Below are 21,251 nucleotides of genomic sequence, written 5' to 3'. Positions count from 1 at the left end.
TATTAAAACAGCTTTATTGTTTTCCTTGATGAGTAAAGCTGTGAGCATTTTTTTCAATTGCACCTTGATTAAAATTTGGAAGGGCTGCCAGGGCCAAATAAACTTGGTTTTGTGGCCACATCTGGCCATGCCTGAAACAATGGGTTGTATTCAACTAAGTCCTACTCAGAGCAGACACACTGAAATGAATTAACCCAATTAACTTCAATGGGTCTATTTTGAGTAGGACTAATACTGAATACCATCCAATACATTTAAACATGAAAATGACACTCCATAATGAATTAACAGTAAAAAACTAACTTGTATATACTACGACAGAAGTCTCCATACCTAGAACTGCAACGCATTCCACGGCCGTTTGCCAGTCTTTGCTGTTTTTATCAAAGTTGTAGAATAACCTTTTCATACAATCTTTCTGCGCTGCATCCCTCCTCTCTTCAGCATTGACAATATCAGTCAGCATCTTCTCTATGTCTTTAGTCCAGTAGCGCTTAAAGCCCTTTCTGCTAGACTTCAGCACATATTCATCAGGCAAGTCCTTGGGCACTGCAGTCTCTGCAATCTCAATTTGGTAGCGGTTTTTGCCTGCTCCCCAATACATCATGGCTCTGATGCCAAGCCGTTTACGCTGGTTTTCCAAATACTGACGAAGGCGCTCCTCAACCTCGCTTATATCCTGTAGTGCTTTATCATAATCTGAGTCAAACCCAGTTTTTGGATTAACCACACCAGTCTTCCGTGCAACATTGTGATCAAAAGCTGCATCCCACCTTTCCAGTTCTTCTTTCAAATCTGGGAAACGACCTTCTGGATTTTTAGATTTGACTGTCGCAATCTGTCTTAGTGTTTTGGATGAAAAACCATCAACAATGTCTTCCAAAATTGAGATAACTTCAACAATTACTTTAAACCCTTCTAATGCAGACAAGAAATCTATTATTTTTTTTTTGCTGTATCTGGCCTCCTCATATAAAACAGCCCTGTTGTCTGGGTGCTTCGGGTTCTTAAGTGACGATCCAATACTATGAATTTTGCTCAAAAGCCGTTCAAGGTCTGGAACTTTTTGTAGAAGGTCACGAATTTCAGACATTTTGGCAGCCTCAGCTAGGAGATCTTCAACTGCATCCAGGCGGTCATTGATAGAGCAAGGATTACACAGTGGTGCACAGAGCCACTGTTTCAGGAGTCTCTTTCCAAAGGGTGTACAACAAGTGTCAATATTCTCCAGCAATGTGCCTTCTACTGAACCAGTGGTTCCATTCTGCAGTATTTCTAGGTTTGTTAGAGTCACCCCATCCAACACCATCCTCTGGCTTGTTTTAGCAAATACACTACTTGACTTTGTTCCTTTTGCAATATCAACATCCACAGGAATGTATTCTTCAAATTTTGCCATTGTTAAGAGTTCCTGGTCAATAATGCATTTTTTAAGGTAGAAGACACAACTGCCAAGAGCAGAGAGCACAAGTTCACTGTTTTCCCCAGGAGTAAGTCCCAGTGAGTCACTTTCTGCCGTCATCGATCTGATTACTGGAGGCAGAGTGACCCCACTGCTTGTTTTCTCTTTATCCTGAAAGTAGCCTTCTTCAACTAGAGTTTTTAGAGTTTTGGATGCATTCCAGAACTGAGTACCAGCAATCAAACCTTCTTGCACAGTAGAAGGGAGTAAGCCTTTCAGGATCTTTTGCGTTTCTGCAGAGGGGTTCCCTTTCTCATAAAGGATCTGCACAGGAGTATGATGTGCCAGGAGAGTTCTAAACCTTGAGCAATGGCGGTCATCTAAGAACTGACCCAGATAGAATTTTCCTACAGTTGTGTCAACAAAGCATACCCCATAGGTGTGACAGATGCCAGCAGAATCGTCTGCTTTTTCTTTCATGCAGAGGAGATATTTGTTGTGGGTCTCCAAATGGTCGCCGTCTAAAATACTGTATGTTTGCGTCCCTTTGGAAATAATCCTGCATACTTCTCGGCGCACAACCCTATCATACTTTGTGGGGTGAGCCAAGGACCTACAGCGTGCTTCCATCATCTCAGGAGTCTCCATCTGTTCAACACGGACAACTTTGTGTCCTTTCTGGACTAATATGCTGGAGAATCTATCAAAGGCTATTTCTGGGAAGCCTGAATGAGCCCAAGAGCCTTTCATGAACACCAGACCCAGCTTGTTAACGCCAATAACAGCATCCATGTGGTATAACTCATAGAACTTCCCAACTTTATAGAAAATCACAGAGTCAAAATTCTTACTCTTCAGCTCCCACCACTTCCGCATTCCTGGGGTGCAGTTTTTCAGATAGTCCTCTGGCACAAAAATAGTACTTGGGTCATAATCTGGATCATTTTGCCGTCTTCTACGAGCATCTTTCCTTTTCCCATCGTGGAGCCAGTCAATTTTATCATGCTCCCACACAGTTGGATGGCCATCTCCTCCACCTCCTCCGTTAAAGCTTGGTTGAAAATCAAAGCATTCAGGAGCTGTAAAAGATGCTAACTTATACTTTATCTCATAAGAAAGATTCATTTCCCTGCTGGGAGTTTCAGGAAGGTTGTTCTGGGGAGGTTTATATGTCTTTTCCTGCACTGGTTTAGGAGGGATTTTAAGGGGACGTTTTACTCCTTTTCCTGGATCCGCCTCAGATTCAGAAGCTTCACTATCACCTGCTCCAACACTATTTTCATCACTGCTAACTTCGTCTGGTTTAAACTCCACGTCTGAGCCCTCATGATCACTGTCTGAGTCCATGACAACCTTTCTCTTTTTGGCTTTTCCATCATGCTGCTTTCTTCCACCTGTCCTTTTATTTCTTTGTTTCAGTTCCTCAGACGTGCCAAAATCATCACCCTCATCGCTCACTTGCTAAAGACAAAAAGAGAGCAAGAGAAGAAAGAGTCAAACAGTATAAACACTGTATGCTTAAAAGATAGGCTATTAATTATAATAGTTAATACTACAACTCTGACACAGACAAGTTTTTCCCAGCTCCCACTCAAGATCAAGGGCTGGTAACATTTGCCCTCCTCCATCAGATTTCTGGTTGGCACTCAACAATTTGGCTGTCTGCTTTTGCTCTGCTTTTTTCTGCCAAGCAGCAAGTGGGGCTGTTGAGCCCCATCATCGTACTGGCATAAGCAGAGATTTCAGCTTCTGCATCAAGTCCCATGCTACAATAGGGATGCAATTTCCCACTCCTCCTGCTCACCAGATCAGTCTGATAAAGCAGGGGGAGGGGCAACTATGCCCCTCCCCCATCATCATGATGGTATGAGCAGAGAAGTTTCAACCTCTCCTCTCAGACTAGCACAATGATGGGTAAGCAATTAGGAGTTTTATGGCACAGCAATAGATAAGTTCAACTGAATCAAATGCTGAAATAAGTAATAATAATAATAATAAATTTAATTTTTGAGTCGCCTATCTGGCCGAAACCACTCTAGGCGACGTACAACATTAAATTCAACAATACATAATAATACAATACATAATAAAATACAATGCAGTCAACAATAACCATTTTAAAAAGCGGCAGTACAGGGCCATCAATAGACAATTTTAAAACAATATAAAGAAATTAGCCCACCCCGGGGACCCCAAAGGCCTGTCCAAAGAGCCATGTTTTTAAGGCTCGGCGAAATGTATCTAGGGAAGGGGCATGGCGAAGATCGAACGGGAGGGAGTTCCAGAGAGTGGGGGCCGCCACTGAGAATGCCCTCTCTCTAGTCCCCACCAACCTAGCTGTTTTCGTTGGTGGGACGGAGAGAAGGCCCTGTGTGGCTGATCTGGTCGGGTGGCTTAGTTGGTGGTACTGGAGGTGCTCCTTCAGGTAAACTGGGCCGAGACCGTATAGGGATTTAAAGGTTAAGACCAACACCTTGAATTGGGCCCGGAAAACAACTGGAAGCCAATGTAGATGAAATAACACCGGCGTGATGTGATCACGGCTGCAGCTGTTTGTAAGCAGGCGTGCCGCCGCATTCTGCACCAGTTGTAGTTTCCGGACCGTTTTCAAGGGTAACCCCACGTAGAGCGCATTGCAGTAGTCTAATCGAGAGGTAACCAGGGCATGTACCACCAGTGGGAGCTGATGAATAGGAAGGTAGGGTTTCAACCTCCGTATGAGGTGTAGTTGATACCAAGCTGCCCGGCTCACTGCCGAAATCTGAGCCTCCATAGACAGCTTGGAATCAAGAACAACCCCGAGGCTGCGGACCTGATCCTTCAGGGGCAATGTTACCCCATTAAGATTCAGGTCACCAACACCCAACCTTCCCCTGTCACCCACAAGTAGCACCTCGGTCTTATCAGGATTGAGCTTCAACCTGTTTCTTCCCATCCACCCACTCACGGATTCCAGCCACTTGGACAAGGTCTCTACAGCCAACTCCGGTGAAGATTTAAAGGAGAGATAGAGCTGCGTGTCATCAGCATATTGGTGACATCGCAGCCCAAAACTCCTGATGATAGCTCCCAGCTGTTTTACATAGATGTTAAATAGCATGGGACAGAGGATAGAACCCTGTGGTACTCCACAAGTGAGGGGCCAAGGGTCTGAAACCTCATCTCCCAATGCTACCTGTTGATGCCTGTCAGAGAGAAAGGAACGGAACCACTGTAAAACAGTGCCTCCTATTCCTAATCCCTCCAGGTGATCTAACAGGATACCGTGGTCGACAGTATCAAAAGCCGCTGAGAGATCCAGGAGGACAAGAAAGGTGGATTCTCCCCTGTCTAGTGCCCTCCTCATATCATCTACCAGAGCGACCAAGGCTGTTTCAGTACCATGCCCAGTCCTGAAACCCGATTGGTATGGATCTAAATAATCCGTTTCATCCAAGTGTGCTGACAACTGGTTAGCCACCACTCGCTCAATGATCTTCCCCAAAAATGGCAAATTCAAAATGGGGCGAAAGTTGTTCAAAACTTGGGGATCCAAGGAGGACTTTTTTAGAATGGGTTTTATAATTGCCTCCTTGAGGGCCGGTGGCATTACACCCTCCTTCAAGGATGCATTTACCACCGCCCTGATCCCTTCGCCCAATTTCTCCTTGCAGTTCATAAGGAACCATGATGGGCAAGGATCAATCAGACAGGTGGTAGGCTTCACCGTTGAAAGTACCTCAGAAGGAAGAGGCCGGAACCGATCCCACTGAACCGGATTGCAACTGGTTAACTCTGGATCCTCTACTGCATCCACAGTGTACGGAATCGAGTTCTTCAGATGTTCGACTTTATCGGCAAAGTGCCTTGCCAATTTGTCACAGGAAGCCTTTGAATGCTCCAAGGGTCCCTGAGCGACTGGACCGACCAGGCTTCGGACCACTTGGAACAGCTTCCTGGGACAGCACTCTGCGGATGCAATAGAGGCAGCAAAGAAATCTTTCTTTGTTGCCTTTATTGCCACCTGGTAGGCAGCTATTGCTGCTCTAACCTGTGTTCGAGCATCTTCAGAGCGGGATTTCCGCCACCGGCGTTCTAGTCGTCTCACCTCCTGTCTCAGACTTCGCAACCGAGGTGTATACCACGGTGCTGTCTGAGTTCTGTTCAGGGGGAGAGGACGTTTCGGAGCCACCCGGTCTAATGCCCTGGTGATTCCCTCGTTCCACTCCGTCACCAGGGTTTCGACTGGACGACCTTCAGCAGGTTCCAAATCCCCCAGCACAGTCAGGAATCCATCTGGATCCATCAGGCGCCTGGGGTGGACCATTCTAGTCTCCAATATTCCATTTTTTCAAACCTAAACACACTTATTCAGCAATCAGGTCTCATTAATTCTCAACGTCTTAAAAAGGAGGACAGCCAACAAGTGAAGGAAAACATATACTTTATACCTCACCAATTCTGGGTGAAGGCATTATATAGACAGATACTGTGACTTTACATGTTGGCTCTACGTGCAACTTACCAACATTCATAAGCAGCCCAATCCTCTGAATAGATGCAGTAGCATATACAGTAGCACGTGCAACAAAACAGCAGCCTGGGAACCCTTATGACCTTCTAACCAGCAAAATGTCTTACTAGTAAAAGAAAGGTGCATAAGGTTGTCTCTCTGAGATGACAGGTACCATATATTCGTTCCAGCAGGGTAAATATGCCTTTATACAGCTTTGTCACTAAGTGACAAGCATAAAGACAGTATATGCAAAAAAAAATCTCTTCTCCAAACTTTTCTTTCTGAGATCCATGATCTGCTATGGAAAAGTTGGTCCACCACTACAGAAGAAAGTGTTTCCAAAGGAGGTAAGAAAAAGGCAAGTATCCATCTATGCAGGACTGTGTCCTGCCGATCATGAGAAGCCTCTCTCCCCCATTCCCCAATTACTTCTGAAAATATGAATTATAAAGCATCACCTCCATGTCTTCATCATCATCTTCCTCACTTTCTGAGGGTTTGTCACACACTGCCAGATCAAGTCGCTCACTCTTCTCTTTTTTCAAAGCAGCATCCGCTAGTTCCATAGCTCTTTTAATTTCAGGTTTTGAACTGTGAAACATACCTCCCCTCTGGGTATCTCTACCAGTGGAACCTGTAATGCGAAGAGAAAGTGATCAGAAAACAGATACTGGTTAAAACATAGTCAGTCAGGGTCTCTCCTTATTGTTAAATGTATTACCCACCCTTCACCAGTAGGTCTCAGGCCAGGGCACCACAATATAAAGTACATCATTAAAAACAGTTTAAAACAAATTACATTTACAACTAGAGAGGGTCCTAAAAATTTATCTCTCACACGTCAAAAGCCAGGGAGAAGAGGTGTGTCTTCAGCATACAATGAAAGCTGTACAGTGGAAGTGCTCTCTGAGGAGGGAATTCCACAACTGAGAGTCTGCCAAAGAGAATGCCCTCTCATGGGTCACCACCACAGGAACGTATCTAACATGCAGAAGTTTTAACAGTACCCCCCCCCCAGCCGCCAAATTCAGATTCGGCATTAGTTGGACTCTATAGCATGACCTCCCTCTGCAATGAATGCCAATGTTGTCACTAAATATGGGTGGGGTTTTGGCAAGAGTGGCATAAGGCTACAAGTTGGGTTGCAGCTCTGCTTGCAATAACTGCATCACACAACAGGACAGGTGTGTGCTAGGCGATGAAGTATGGCCCCACTTCCTTTCGTTGTCAAGTCTCATTCAACAGTTGCAGCCTACTACAATACAGGCAGAACAGCAACTTAGCTCACCTGTGCTTCCCACGGCCCCTGAGAATGCTATCAATTTATGGAGTGGCACTGTATTCCCCTTTCTATGAGAACTATTTTTAGATTATATTCCCTGCTATTTATTTATATACAGCAGCAAATAAAAATGACACAGCACAGGACACCTGTCTACAGTACTACAAGAACCTATCTGCTGTCTACAAGGAAAGAACAGTATATTCCATACTTAACAAAAGAACAATGGAAATTTATTTTATTTAAGATATTTCACCTTTCCTAAAAAACAACAAGAAAGCTTTCATTAAAGCCCGAGATCTTGATGCTTTGTGTTCTCAAGGCCACAAAGCAAAGCAGTGGCAGAACTGGAACCAGTGAAGGCGTATTCCTTGCTTTCAGATCTTCATCCTTTCCTCCAATTGCATTTAAGATGCTTCCATGCCATTTCACTGCATAGGCTGCAGACATCTTGCACTGAGGTGTATGTAGGAAAAAGTAAGTCACAGCCCAGTGTAATTCCTATTCAGTTCACATTAATAAGATTAGTACGCTTCTGTACACTACAGGATATTCCTAAGCAACACTTTTTCCAGTGAAGAACTAGTCTTTCTCCCACCACCTACTGAGATGAATCAGCATGAGGAGCATTCTCTCTTACCTGTATATGGTCTTATGAATCTAATGCTAACCCAGCCTCTTGACGGGTCATCATCAAAAAACTGTACATGGATGCGAGAGGCTCTTCCTCTGCCCCTGAAAAGCGTCCCTTCTGTTGGATGCTTGTACACAAGGCATGGCCACCAAGGATATCCTTCAAGTTTGGCCCAAACCAAATCACCGGGTGAAAATTCAAAGTCACTGTAAGACAAAAAATAAACAGCCTGTTTAACAACCATTTTTTTAAAACTGACAACCTATAAAGCCAAAGGACTATCGATACTGGTTACAGACACAATTCTTTTAGAACTCTGGTCATACTTTAAAAACAATGATTTTCAAACGTTTTTAAAAAAGGACACCTTCTCCATCCAGAAGCCCCCCTCCAAATATAAAAGATCCTGTTTTTCGCCAATAATAAGGAACAGTTTATATTTACAGTGATGTAAAAAAGGAAAATGCCTCTAAATACATGCAGAGTTCCTTTCCCTCAACAATGAGCAACTGCAGCAAACACAATTCACTTCAGATTGTTGAGTTCAATTACACTGCAGACTAAATGACATGGCTTACAAACAGAATGGCACTTCAGCACTGTAATAATGATAGCATACCTTAAAAATCCAGCTTGCCACGAGTTCTAAATAGGAATAGGCTAGGCAGATGAAGTGACCAGAAACGTATGTAAACAGCAATCTGTGTAGAGATACTGTGAGGTCAATGTTGGTATTAATGTTGGTATCGCCAACATGTCACCCTGCTGCTGAAAGAATTGCACTGGCTATCTGTTAGCTTCCAAGCTAAGCAGAAGTTTCTAGTTTTGGTCAGGGCTGTGGAGTCGGAGTCATGGAATCGGAAGCAATTTTGGGTGGAGTCGGAAGCAATTTTGAGTCGGAGTCTGTAGAAATGTACCGACTCTGGCTTCAAAATAAAATTAATATTTTAATATTAATATTTTAACATAAATCAATATACATTTGCCATTTATGAAGGAGTCGGAGTCGGACAGTAGAAAAATAAGAGTCGGAGTCGAAGGTTTGACGTACCGACTCCACAGCCCTGGTTTTGGTCTACAAAGCCCTATACAGCTCGGGACCAGGATACCTGAAAGACCATCTTATCCCTTATATATCCAGTCAATCACTGTGCTCTGTAGGTGAGGGCCTCCCGGAGATACTATCTGATCAGAAGGCCCATTCCACACAACATAGGAAATGGACCTTTAGTGTGGTGGCACCTACCCTTTGGAATCCCCTCCCTTTAAATATTAGACAGGCACCATCTCTGTTATCTTTTCAGCACCTATTGAAGACTTTCCTCTTTCAACAAGACTTTTAACCTGAGCCCTTATCCCAGCCTGAGTCTGTGTTGGAATTGCTTTTTAATATGTTTTTAAACCTTTTTTTAAAAAAAAGATGTTTTGTTTTAATATATTTTAAAGTCTGTTTTTATGATGTTTTAAAGTGTTTTTAGTGCTTTTGTTTGCCACCCTGGACTCCTACTGGGAGGAAGGGCAGGATATAAATCAAAGCTAGTCTAATTTGTCCTGGCCAGAGTGCAAGGCACCACTTAAAACTACAGGGGAACTTGCACTGATAAAAGTGGTTGTTGTCAGCAAATAAAATAAAAATAGAGTAAAAGCTAGTTAATCTTTCTTAAGTCCTTAAACAGCCCCGCCCCTCACTAAGGAAGGAAGCCTGCCTTCCTGCCTTCAAAGGAAGGAAGCCTGAGATAATCCTAAAGAGTTAAGCCCCAGCTGATAGTTGAGCCATCAGCCTCAATTAACACATCATTGGCTGGCAGCAGTAGCTGGGAGGGACCAGCCACACACATAAATTCGGAGCCTGCTCCATGAGCTAGAGGGAGCCCCAGCTGATGAAGAGTCAAGGCCCCAGCTGACAAAGCGTCAAGGCGAGTTAAGCAGCAGAGCGAGTTCGGCAGCAGGGCAAGGAGGCCAGGGCCCCCCACTCTGCCCGTCTGTTCCCTGACCTCAACTAAACCGCAGTTTCCAACCCATTGACATAATAAACCTTAAACAAAACTATGCAGGTAAGAAGCCAGCAGGGGTGGGGGGGCTTTCCAGTGTTTTGCGCTGCCTGCAGCATGTACGACTATCTGCCTGTTGGACAGAAGTCGTGGGTGTGCTCTTGGTGCAATGAGCTCCTGGCTCTCCGGGAACGACTTTATTTCCTTGAGGCCAAGGTGGCTTGACCTGGAAAAGCTGAGAGAGGCAGAGGTGTGTGTGGAGGAGGCCTTCAGGGATGTTATAGCTGTGTCCCACTCCAAGGATGATAGCTGTTCTGGTATCATGGAGAACGACGGTCTCGGGGAAGGAGAGCATCCAGCTGAGGAAGAGGGAAACGATCCCTTAGAAGGGACCCATTCCTTGGGGGATGAGCAGCTCTCCTCTCGTGCCGAGGATATATCTCCAGGGGGTGGAGGGTGGATGAGACGATGGTGTCGGGTGGAAGGGTTTGGATTTTTTAGGCACTGGGGAACATTTTGGGACAAGCCAGGCCTGTACAAAAGGGACAGGCTCCACTTGAACCAGAATGGAACTAGACTGCTGGCACTTAAAATTAAAAAGGTGGCAGAGCAGCTTTTAAACTGACTGAGAGGGGAAACCAGACAGGAGCTGAGGAAGGTCCGGTTCGGAATAAACCTCCCCCTTGGGATAAAGACCAAAGAAATGATGAAATTTTAAAAGGGGTAGGCCTAAAAGTAGGCATTATGAGAGGAGGGGCACAGGATATAAATTCAGAATGGCAAAATTACCACAGGCCAAACCACAAGTGCCAAGGACACTTGAAGAGAGACACTGCTTACAAGTGCCTGTACGCTAATGCTAGGAGCCTCCAAACCAAGATGGGAGAACTGGAGTGCTTGGTCTTAGAGAAGAGCATTGATATAGTGAACATAACGGAGACCTGGTGGAATGGAGAAAACCAGTGGGATACGGTTATCCCTGGATATAAACTATATCGGAAGGACAGGGAAGGACGTATTGGTGGTGGAGTCGCTCTATACGTGAAAGAAGGCATTGAATCCAGCACGCTCGAAACCCCAAAAGAGGCGGACTCCTCCACAGAATCGTTGTGGGTGGTGATACCATGCCCAAGGAGGGATTTAATACTGGGAATTATCTATCGTCCCCCTGATCAAAATGCTCAGGGAGACCTTGAGATGAGATATGAAATTGAGGAAGCATCCAAACTAGGAAATGTGGTAGTAATGGGTGACTTCAACTACCCGGACATAGACTGGCCGCGTATGTGTTCCAGTCATGACAAGGAAGCAAAATTTCTAGATATTCTAAATGACTATTCCCTAGACCAGTTGGTCATGGAACCGACCAGAGGGACAGCAACCCTGGACTTAATCCTCAGTGGGGACCGGGACCTGGTGTAAGTGTTGTTGAACCAATTGGGAGCAGTGACCATAGTGCTATCAAATTGAACATACATGTAAATGGCCAATTGCCAAGAAAATCCAACACGGTCACATTTGACTTCAAAAGAGGAAACTTCACAAAAATGAGGGGATTGGTAAAAAGAAAGCTGAAAAACAAAGTCCAGAGGGTCACATCACTCGAAAATACTTGGAAGTTGTTTAAAAACACTATATTAGAAGCTCAACTGGAGTGCATACCACAGATCAGAAAAGGTACCGCCAGGACCAAGAAGAAGCCAGCATGGTTAACGAGCAAAGTCAAGGAAGCTCTTAGAGGCAAAATGTCTTTCTTCAGAAAATGGAATTCTTGTCCGAATGAAGAAAATAAAAAAGAACACAAACTCTGGCAAAAGAAATGCAAGAAGACAGTAAGGGATGCTAAACAAGAATTTGAGGAGCACATCGCTAAGAACATAAACACCACCAACAAAAAATTCTATAAATACATTCAAAGCAGGAGACCATCTAGGGAGGCAATTGGAACCTTGGATGATAAAGGAGTCAAAGGTGTACTAAAGTACGATAAGGAGATTGCAGAGAAGCTAAATGAATTATTTGCATCTGTCTTCACAGTGGAAGATATAGGGCAGATCCCTGAACCTGAACTAACATTTGCAGGAAGGGATACTGAGGAAATGAGACAAATAGTGGTAACAAGAGAGGAAGTTCTAGGCTTGATAGACAATATAAAAACTGACAAATCACCAGGCCCGGATGGCATCCACCCGAGAGTTCTCAAAGAACTCAAAGGTGAAATTGCTGATCTGCTAACTAAAATATGTAACTTGTCCCTCGGGTCCTCCTCCGTGCCTGAGGACTGGAAAGTGGCAAATGTAACGCCAATCTTCAAAAAGGGATCCAGAGGGGATCCCGGAAATTACAGGCCAGTTAGCTTAACTTCTGTCCCTGGAAAACTGGTAGAAAGTATTATTAAAGCTAGATTAACTAAGCACATAGAAGAACAAGCTTTGCTGAAGCAGAGCCAGCATGGCTTCTGCAAGGAAAGTCCTGTCTCAGTAACCTATTAGAATTCCTTGAGAGTGTCAACAAGCATATAGATAGAGATGATCCAGTGGACATAGTGTACTTAGACTTTCAAAAAGCGTTTGACAAGGTACCTCACCAAAGACTTCTGAGGAAGCTTAGCAGTCATGGAATAAGAGGAGAGGTCCTCTTGTGGATAAGGAATTGGTTAAGAGGCAGAAAGCAGAGAGTAGGAATAAACGGACAGTTCTCCCAATGGAGGGCTGTAGAAAGTGGAGTCCCTCAAGGATCGGTATTGGGACTTGTACTTTTCAACTTGTTCATTAATGACCTAGAATTAGGAGTGAGCAGTGAAGTGGCCAAGTTTGCTGACGACACTAAATTGTTCAGGGTTGTTAAAACAAAAAGGGATTGCAAAGAGCTCCAAAAAGACCCCAAACTGAGTGAATGGGCGGAAAAATGGCAAATGCAATTCAATATAAACAAGTGTAAAATTATGCATATTGGAGCAAAAAATCTTAATTTCACATATACTCTCATGGGGTCTGAACTGGCGGTGGCCGACCAGGAGAGAGACCTCGGGGTTGTAGTGGACAGCACGATGAAAATGTCAACCCAGTGTGTGGCAGCTGTGAAAAAGGCAAATTCCATGCTAGCGATAATTAGGAAAGGTATTGAAAATAAAACAGCCGATATCATCATGCCGTTGTATAAATCTATGGTGCGGCCGCATTTGGAATACTGTGTACAGTTCTGGTCACCTCATCTCAAAAAGGATATTATAGAGTTGGAAAAGGTTCAGAAGAGGGCAACCAGAATGATCAAGGGGATGGAGCGACTCTCTTATGAGGAAAGGTTGCAGCATTTGGGGCTTTTTAGTTTAGAGAAAAGGCGGGTCAGAGGAGACATGATAGAAGTGTATAAAATTATGCATGGCATTGAGAAAGTGGATAGAGAAAAGTTCTTCTCCCACTCTCATAATACTAGAACTCGTGGACATTCAGAGAAGCTGAATGTTGGAAGATTCAGGACAGACAAAAGGAAGTACTTCTTGACTCAGCGCATAGTTAAACTATGGAATTTGCTCTCACAAGTTGCAGTGATGGCCACCAGCATGAATGGCTTTAAAAGAAGATTAGACAAATTCATGGAGGACAGGGCTATCAATGGCTACTAGCCATGATGGCTGTGCTCTGCCACCCTAGTCAGAGGCAGCATGCTCTGAAAACCAGTTGCCGGAAGCCTCAGGAGGGCAGAGTGTTCTTGCACTCGGGTCCTGCTTGCGGGCTTCCCCCAGGCACCTGGTTGGCCACTGTGAGAACAGGATGCTGGACTAGATGGGCCACTGGCCTGATCCAGCAGGCTCTTCTTATGTTTTTAAATAATAAATAAATAATAAATATAAACAAAACAAATTAAGTGCTTGCCTTGACAACAGTAATCCACAAAGCACAGCTCTTAACGATAATCCTTAGCCACTATCACACTCTCCAAAGTCAGCTTGTGTTATACACATACACAGTTACATGATTCCTTCCCATCCATTTAATTTGTGCTTGCACCCACTATGGTTAACTCTTGGAATATGTGATGCAAGTATGTAAGGAAACAGCCTCTTAACACCTGTGGAGCCATGGATCACTTGAAAACAGCTGACAGTCTTGGGGGACCACTTAATGATTCTTCCAAATTGTGTATTACAATTTGAATACATGGAAAACAGTGTTTTTCAGATGCACTGCAGACTGCCTGAATTAAGCTTGTGGAACCCCTGGCAGTCCATGGAGCACAGTTTGGGAACCCCTGGGGTATTGTCCCCTACCGCTGAGCAGCTATCTATACCAACACCCTCTCAGTCAGCCTTGACTCACACATCACTTTAAAAAGCACAACCCTAGCCTTCCTGCCAATTTTTTGTACAGCAAGAACACAACCCATTCTTTGTCACAAGAGTCTACTTTACTCATCCAATCATCATTTTACACAACTTTCGTCCATCCCTTAACATAAGCAAGCTCTCTGCATAGAAACTTCCATCCACTTTCTTTTCTCCGTTTATATTTATTTTATAATATATATAAAGAAAAGGTCTTGTCTACATAATTTACATAATAAAATCAGAACATAGTGAAATAGATTAAAGCCTTCAAAAATCCAACATACATATGAACATATCTGAGAAAGCTTGAATAAAAAGGAATGTCTGTAAGTGGACACCTAAAAATGCAGATGGCACCTGACTAACTAATTGGTGCAATCACACTGAATGCTCCATTTCTAGTATCTGTCAAACAATGTTTGGTGACAAAATGAAAACTGCCTGTCCAGTGGATCTCAAAGGGCAGGCAGGAATGTATCTGGGCTTTTTTGGATATAATTTTTTTACTTGCTTTCTGGTTCTGGGGTACTATACTGACAGAAGAGACCTAATTATTATGGTTTGGCTTCAAGAAGTCATGATGATCCACAAGACCTAAATTGTGGGAGCTAAAAAGAAGCATTCTCGAGTATAGGAGGTCATTCTTCCTGCCATAACTTTTGAGATAAACTTGGAGATAAGCCCTGTATTCTTCCTGACAATGGGGCATCTAGGCAATGCCAAATGTGAATGGAGATTCAGGTCACACCTCCTCCTATTCCAAATAAACAGGTAAGGAGAGAATTTGTTTCTCCTTCAAGCTCCTCATTCAAGCTCATGTTGAAACACAGAATTTTTAATTGGAAATGAAGTGTTAAACTACAAGGCTAATGGTATCTGAGTGTTGCTTTATGACCCACTTCATGTTATGTCAGGAATGGATGGTGTGTTTACTGCCTCCCAAAGACTGCTGAATCTTCTTCTGAAATAAGGGAGAGATAATTTGAATCCTAAAGACCTGCTATTCTTGCTCATCATCCTGAATGTCATTATTATGATTACAATAATCCTATCTCTTGGTTAACAGAACTTGGAATAAGAGCAGATCTACTACTACTGAATATTTACTTTTTACTCCTGATTTAGAGAAAGCCTATGCTATCATTTTCATTTATTTTATGTGAAGTCTGATAGGTCAGTGCCAAAACTTAGTTTGATCCATTGGTATCTTTGACTTGACATGTTACTTATTGAGAGTTAAGGGTTACTTACGTTTTTGTTTGATCAAACTGGAATGCAAAGGTTTATGGAAAAGCAACCTAAATGTCATAAACCATAGAAGATGGGTTGAAAGGTGGCTATAAAACATGAACTGGGTTGAAGTAAACAATGTCTTTCCCTGTTATGTGGTGACTACTCAGATATGTGTGAAATGAACTCAAGGATGGAGATTCATTTCTTAGAATGTCCTTGGTGGTTATGTAATAAAGCAAAACACTTTTACAGGAATACCTCACATTAACGTACTCAATGGGACCAGAGCGAGTATGTAAACCGAAAATGTCCTTAAAGTGAAGCACTACCTTTTAAAACTTTTTTTACCTCTCCTTCATGCGGAGCCTCAAAGCCCCGCGCTAAAGCCTCTGCTGCTGCACTGCCGCACCTCTCAGCTGATCACGATCACGCCTCCCAGCTGATTTCCAGTGGCACGATCGCGTCTATTTCCACCCCCACGCACCATTAAGTGTCCGTAAGTGTGAAGCAAGCGTACGTAAACAGGGGCATGGTGGAGTATGGAGTATGTCCGTAAAAGCGAGTGTACGTTAAATGAAGGTCTGTATAGCGGGGTATTCCTGTAATCAATGCATAGTATAAAAGGTAAAGCTAATATAGGTCTACGTGAAATTTTGGGTGTTTTAAAATGTTCCAAAAGTTTAATGAAGTATCATTGTGAAACAGAAGAGCATTTTTCTTTCTTAAACACAGTATTTTCTGTTTCAAGGCAGAAGTCTTTACTTTGGGTATTTTAGGTTGAGAAAGGGAGGGGACAGATTTACAATCTCTCAGCCAGATACCAAATGGTGTCAAGATTACTCTTGTTGCATTTGCTTCCACTTCTACAGAAAATGGACTAGGCCCAGGCCAGGGATGTGAAGCCCCAGAAAAAAACTGAAAACATTCAGGGCAAAATGTTTTTCCCCTGTTTTTTTCCCTAAGCTTTTTTTGTTTTTTTTCAAAAAATTGGAAAATTTGGGGAAAAAGGAAGAAAAATGGATTATGGAATGTTTTATTTTAGCATGATGAATAAAATGTTTAAGACAAGGTGTTCATATATTTACTTCTCCAAATGATTTCTAAAAACTATGTACAGTATCTAATTATTACAATTTCCGTGCACTGACGACAAGCAAGTCCTAGGTTGCAAACTGAGACTACAACTCTCAAATGCAACAGCAAGATGCATTTCTGCCTCTAGGGGGCACTGCCATTGTCACAAGAGAAGGAAAAAGGTTTGTTTCTTTTTTGCTTGAGGGTGGATGTGCTTCATTCTGTTCTCTTGACTAGGCCTCAAAGGACTGTAAGAAAGTTCAGAGCAACAAAGAGGAACTGAAAGTATACTTAATTGAAACGCAGGAGTTTAAATCTGATTTCAGAAAATTGAATCATATTTTAACTGCATTAGTTTATCTTCATAACCCTTATGTAAATAATAATTTAATTCCTACTAATCTGATGCTTTATTGCCCCCCCAACCATAGCTTAGTGTTTACTTGCAAACTAGCCACTAAATTATTTTTTCTCCCCCCCCCCACTCAGAAAAATGGTGAGACCAACATCTAGCAAATGGAAGCATTTCCACACTATAAGTTCTTCTGAGAAAAAAAATGTGATTTGCATATACTGTCAATTGAAATATACATTTCCAAATGCTGCTAGGGACAAAACACATTCTTGTGTGTAACAAGTGTCCTGCAGATATTAAAAAATCCTTCATGGATCTAAGTGAGGAGGACCACAATGATGAAAGTACATGTAGCTTTCCCCAACATTCTTGTTCAAGAAGTCCTGCTCCATCTGTAACATCAGCATCATCGCAAAGTGTTGTCCCATCAGCAGCATCTTCAAGTAAACAAATATTGAAAACTGCATCCAAAAAATACTCAATAGCTTCATTTGTAGACAAGATGACATCTGAAGATCAGGAAAAAATTGACCAAGCTCTTGCAAGAGCAATATATTGTTCTGGAACCCCATTAACAATAACTGAAAATACATACTGGCAGGAAGCTTTTAAATTACAGGCATACCCCGCTTAACGTCGCTTCACTTAACGTTGCCTCGCTATAACGTACATGCTCCATACGTCCCCATACCCGGCTTAACGTTCACACGCTTCGCAATAACGTACACTTTATTGGCATGACGCCGCTGCCATCTAGTGGTGATTGCATGCAGTACAAGTGAAGACAATTGCTTCACTTAAAAGTTTATTTTCGCTTAAAGTATTCTCTCCGGTCCCATTGCGAACGTTAAAGCGGGGTATGCCTGTACTAAGACCATCATACTGTTTCCCCAGCAGACATTCTTCAAGCCAGCCTCTTTTACAGTCACAATACAAACGCATAATGTGATCTGTGCAAGGAAAAATCAACGAAGCACTGTGTCTTGCAATACTTACAGATGGATGGACAAATGTGAGAGAAGGAATTATAAATTTTGTGATACCACCTCCTCAAACCAGTTTTTACGGAAGCACTGAAACAGGAGAGAACAGATATACTGCAGAGTATATCAGCTGTAAAATATGTGAAGTCCTACGGAAAATTGGGAGTGAAAGTATTTGCTTTGCTGACTGACAATGCAAGTAGAATGAAAGCAGCATGGGAGATCATAATGTATAAGTATCCACATATTACTGCAATAGGATGTGCATCTCATGGGCTAAACTTGCTTCTTAATTATATTATGAAACTGGACACCCTTCAAAGGATCTATAGAAGAGCAAAAGAAGTTATAAAACATGTAAAAGCTAATTGTATTGTAGCTGCAGTTTTCAAGAAGCAAGAAAAAAAATGCAAAGAATAAAATAGTGACACTGACGCTCTGTAGTAAAACTCATTGGTGTGGAGTGGTAATCTCCTTTGAAAGTTTACTAAAAGACAAAGAAGTTCAAGAAACAGTAACAGCTGAGGATGTTAAAGTACCCAGGAGTGTAAGGAACACTGTTTTTGATGAGGATGTCTTCTGGGTTCAGTTGCAGAATTCCTTGAAAGCCAATTTCTTCAGCAATCACTGCATCTGAATCGGACAGTGCACCAAATGGCCAAGATAAAAACAACTGTTTTTGAGAATCTAAGTGTATCTCCACTTAAATATTTTTTTAAAAAAGGAAAGAATTTTGTTGCCATCCATTTCGTGCTGCTGCAAATCTGTTGGATCCAAGATTCAAAGGCGGAAATATAAGCGATGATAGCACTGCTACTGCACTGGACTGGATTACAAAACAAGCATCACACGTAGGACTTGATATTGCAGAATACAGAACATCTTCAGGGGTTTGGTCCAGGGATGCAGTCTGGGATCCTGCCCAACATATCCCTGCTGCAACATGGTGGCAAGGTTTTTGCACAACACAGCCTCTGACTCCTCTTGCTTCTTGCCTTCTTCAGATTCCTCCATCTTCTGCAGCATGTGAAAGAAACTGGTCTATGCTTGGAAACACTCAAACCACATCAAGAAATAAACTGACATGTGAAAGGATAGAGAAGCTTGTTTCAATCCGGACACACCTTCAGTTTTTAGAAGACCATGACAACTATGATGATGACAAACATAATGAAGCAGAAGCAGAGACTAAAACTGATAGTGATAGCTATAGCTCAGAAAATGAGTCTGATTAAATTTCATGCATATTCATTGAATCTTGGTCCCCCTTTTTCTCAGTTCTTTTTATGGGAATGGGTGTTTTATATCTGCTTGACACTGTGGAGGACTAGCAGATACATAATTTTCTTTGTTATTAACACTGATGGTTTCGCTGTTTTTTAAAAAATTGTTTTTTGCCTACTCCTCATAAACTGGCAAAACCAACGAGGTTCCTTACAGTTCAGGAGCTTGTAAAAAAAACTATTTTTTTTAAAAGTAAATTCATTTTGTAATAATTGTTTGAATAAAATGTACCTTTAATACACCAGATGTGATAATTTTATGCCAAACCAACTTGTACATAATTAATTTTATTTCTGAAGTAACAAAGTGACTTTCAATCTGTAAAAAGTGTTAATATTGCATTTTTCAACTTCCCCAAAAATTTCAGTCCCCCCCCCCCCAAAAAAAACCTGGGTTTTCTCCATGGCTTCAAAATTTCTGGAAATGTTACATCTCTAGCCCAGGTGTGGTTTGGGGAAAACAGCCTCACATAACAAACGTGGCCCATGCCAGGCTAAATATGACCCGCGAGGGCAGAGGTTCCCCACCCCAGATCTGTATGTAGGAGCTGCCCTGGGCTCCTACTGGGAGAAAGGGTGGGATATAAATCAAATAAATAAATAAATAAAATGATGGTTTGGGAGTGGTCATTAGATTTGGAGTGAGGATCCAGCAATATGCTGATGACATCCAGTTCTATTTCTCTGTAACATCTGACTCAGGAGAGGTTATGCATGACCTGAACTGGTGCCTGGATGCATTGATGGGGCCCAGTAAACTGAATCCTAACAAAACACAGACTTGGTAGGCAAGGAGTTCCCAGGTCCAGCAATTAGGGAATTTGCCCACTTTGAACGGGGCAGCATACCCTCTGAAGGAACAGGTAGCTTGGGGGTACTCCAAGATCAAATCATTGACACTTGAGGATCAGAAACCTCATTGGCAAGGCGAGGTTGTTACACAAACTACACCTTTTCCTGGATACGGAAAGTTCGGTCACTGAGATTTACACATTTGTAACCTCGCAATTTGGATTACTGTGATGTGCTCTGTGTTGGATTACCATTGAGACTGTTTGGAAACTGCAGCCAAGGAACTGAGTAGAGTGCCTGGCCACTCACATACTGTTGCAAATACAACAGCAGGGATCATTCAGCATGTCACTTAAATTGTGTTACTGGTTTGGGTGACAGCAGACTCTGGCTGAAGATTCTAGTCAGTTGGGAGTTAACTATCAGTGAGGAAGACAGTCGAGATTGGCAGTGTGGACTTAAAAACAGTTCTAAAGGGTTTTTTCTCCTGGGTATGCCTGGCCTAACAAAGACACGCCTCTGCTTTATTACTCCTCATATCATATGCTGTTTTGTTCATTTTACCTTGGTAAAGTATTATCACTTCCTTTTTTCTCTGAACGTCTGCTTTATTCCACTCTCTCTGTTAGCAGCTTATGGTTCCAGAAACACTGATACAGTAGGGCCCCGCTTATATGGCGGGTTTCATTCCGGACCCTTGCCGTAAAGCAGAAATCGCCATAAGGCGGAACCCCATTGACTTTAATGGGGCGAGTCACGCGAAAATGCCACAAAAGTGGCTTTTAAAGAGGGAAGGAAAGCTGCCGCATTAGAGGAACTCCAGGAAGCGGAGCGCAGGGAACCGGGGCCCTACTGTACTCTAACCAGCAGAAAGGGTAAGGAAAGCAGGCCCATAGCAGAGCAGACCTCTGAGGGGAAAATGCTAAGCAGCTCAGACGTTAAACTGGGAACAGCACAGCTGAACAATGGGAACTACCAGCTACGGAAGTTCAAGCTAGAGCTTGTGGGAAGTGATGAACACCGACAGGCCTGCTGATAACTCAGAAAACTGAGGCAGAAGGAAGAGGCAAGCAAAGGCAGTGATCAGCCTGCCTGTGGCTCATCCAGACTGGAAGGAGTATAAAGCTAAGTGTATGTGGAGTGCCTTATGGAGACTGCATGAATGTGCAACCGTAACCAGTAAGCTGTTCTTGGTACACAAACTGCCATGTTTTAACAGCACAGTGACTTAACTGGATATGTGCCTTCCATCGTCGTCAGCTGGTGGCGCAGGTACATCTCTATCTGGACAGGGATACCCTATCTTCTGGTGTCTACGCTCTGGTAACCTCTAGATTAGATTACTGCAATGCATTATACATGGGGTTCCCTTTGAAGACAATTTGGAAACTGCAGCTGGT

General features: G+C 42.8%; 1 protein-coding gene across 1 annotated transcript in view; it reads right to left on the bottom strand.

Annotated features, from left to right (window-relative positions):
- Positions 1–21,251, bottom strand: part of MSH6 (mutS homolog 6) — a 43,228-nt gene that overhangs the window by 7,186 nt on the left and 14,791 nt on the right. Inside the window, exons 2-4 of the mRNA XM_061625645.1 lie at positions 7,820–8,019; positions 6,356–6,531; positions 334–2,863 (exon numbers count right to left, since the gene is read on the bottom strand). Coding sequence (XP_061481629.1) covers positions 334–2,863; positions 6,356–6,531; positions 7,820–8,019 — 2,906 coding nt within the window. The remainder of the gene's footprint in view (positions 1–333; positions 2,864–6,355; positions 6,532–7,819; positions 8,020–21,251) is intronic.

This window comes from Rhineura floridana, chromosome 4, assembly GCF_030035675.1.
Source record: "Rhineura floridana isolate rRhiFlo1 chromosome 4, rRhiFlo1.hap2, whole genome shotgun sequence".
In the NCBI taxonomy this organism is placed as follows: domain Eukaryota; kingdom Metazoa; phylum Chordata; class Lepidosauria; order Squamata; family Rhineuridae; genus Rhineura; species Rhineura floridana.
The sequence above is the reverse complement of the archived record's forward strand: the minus strand, read 5'-3'. Positions and strand labels throughout refer to the sequence as shown.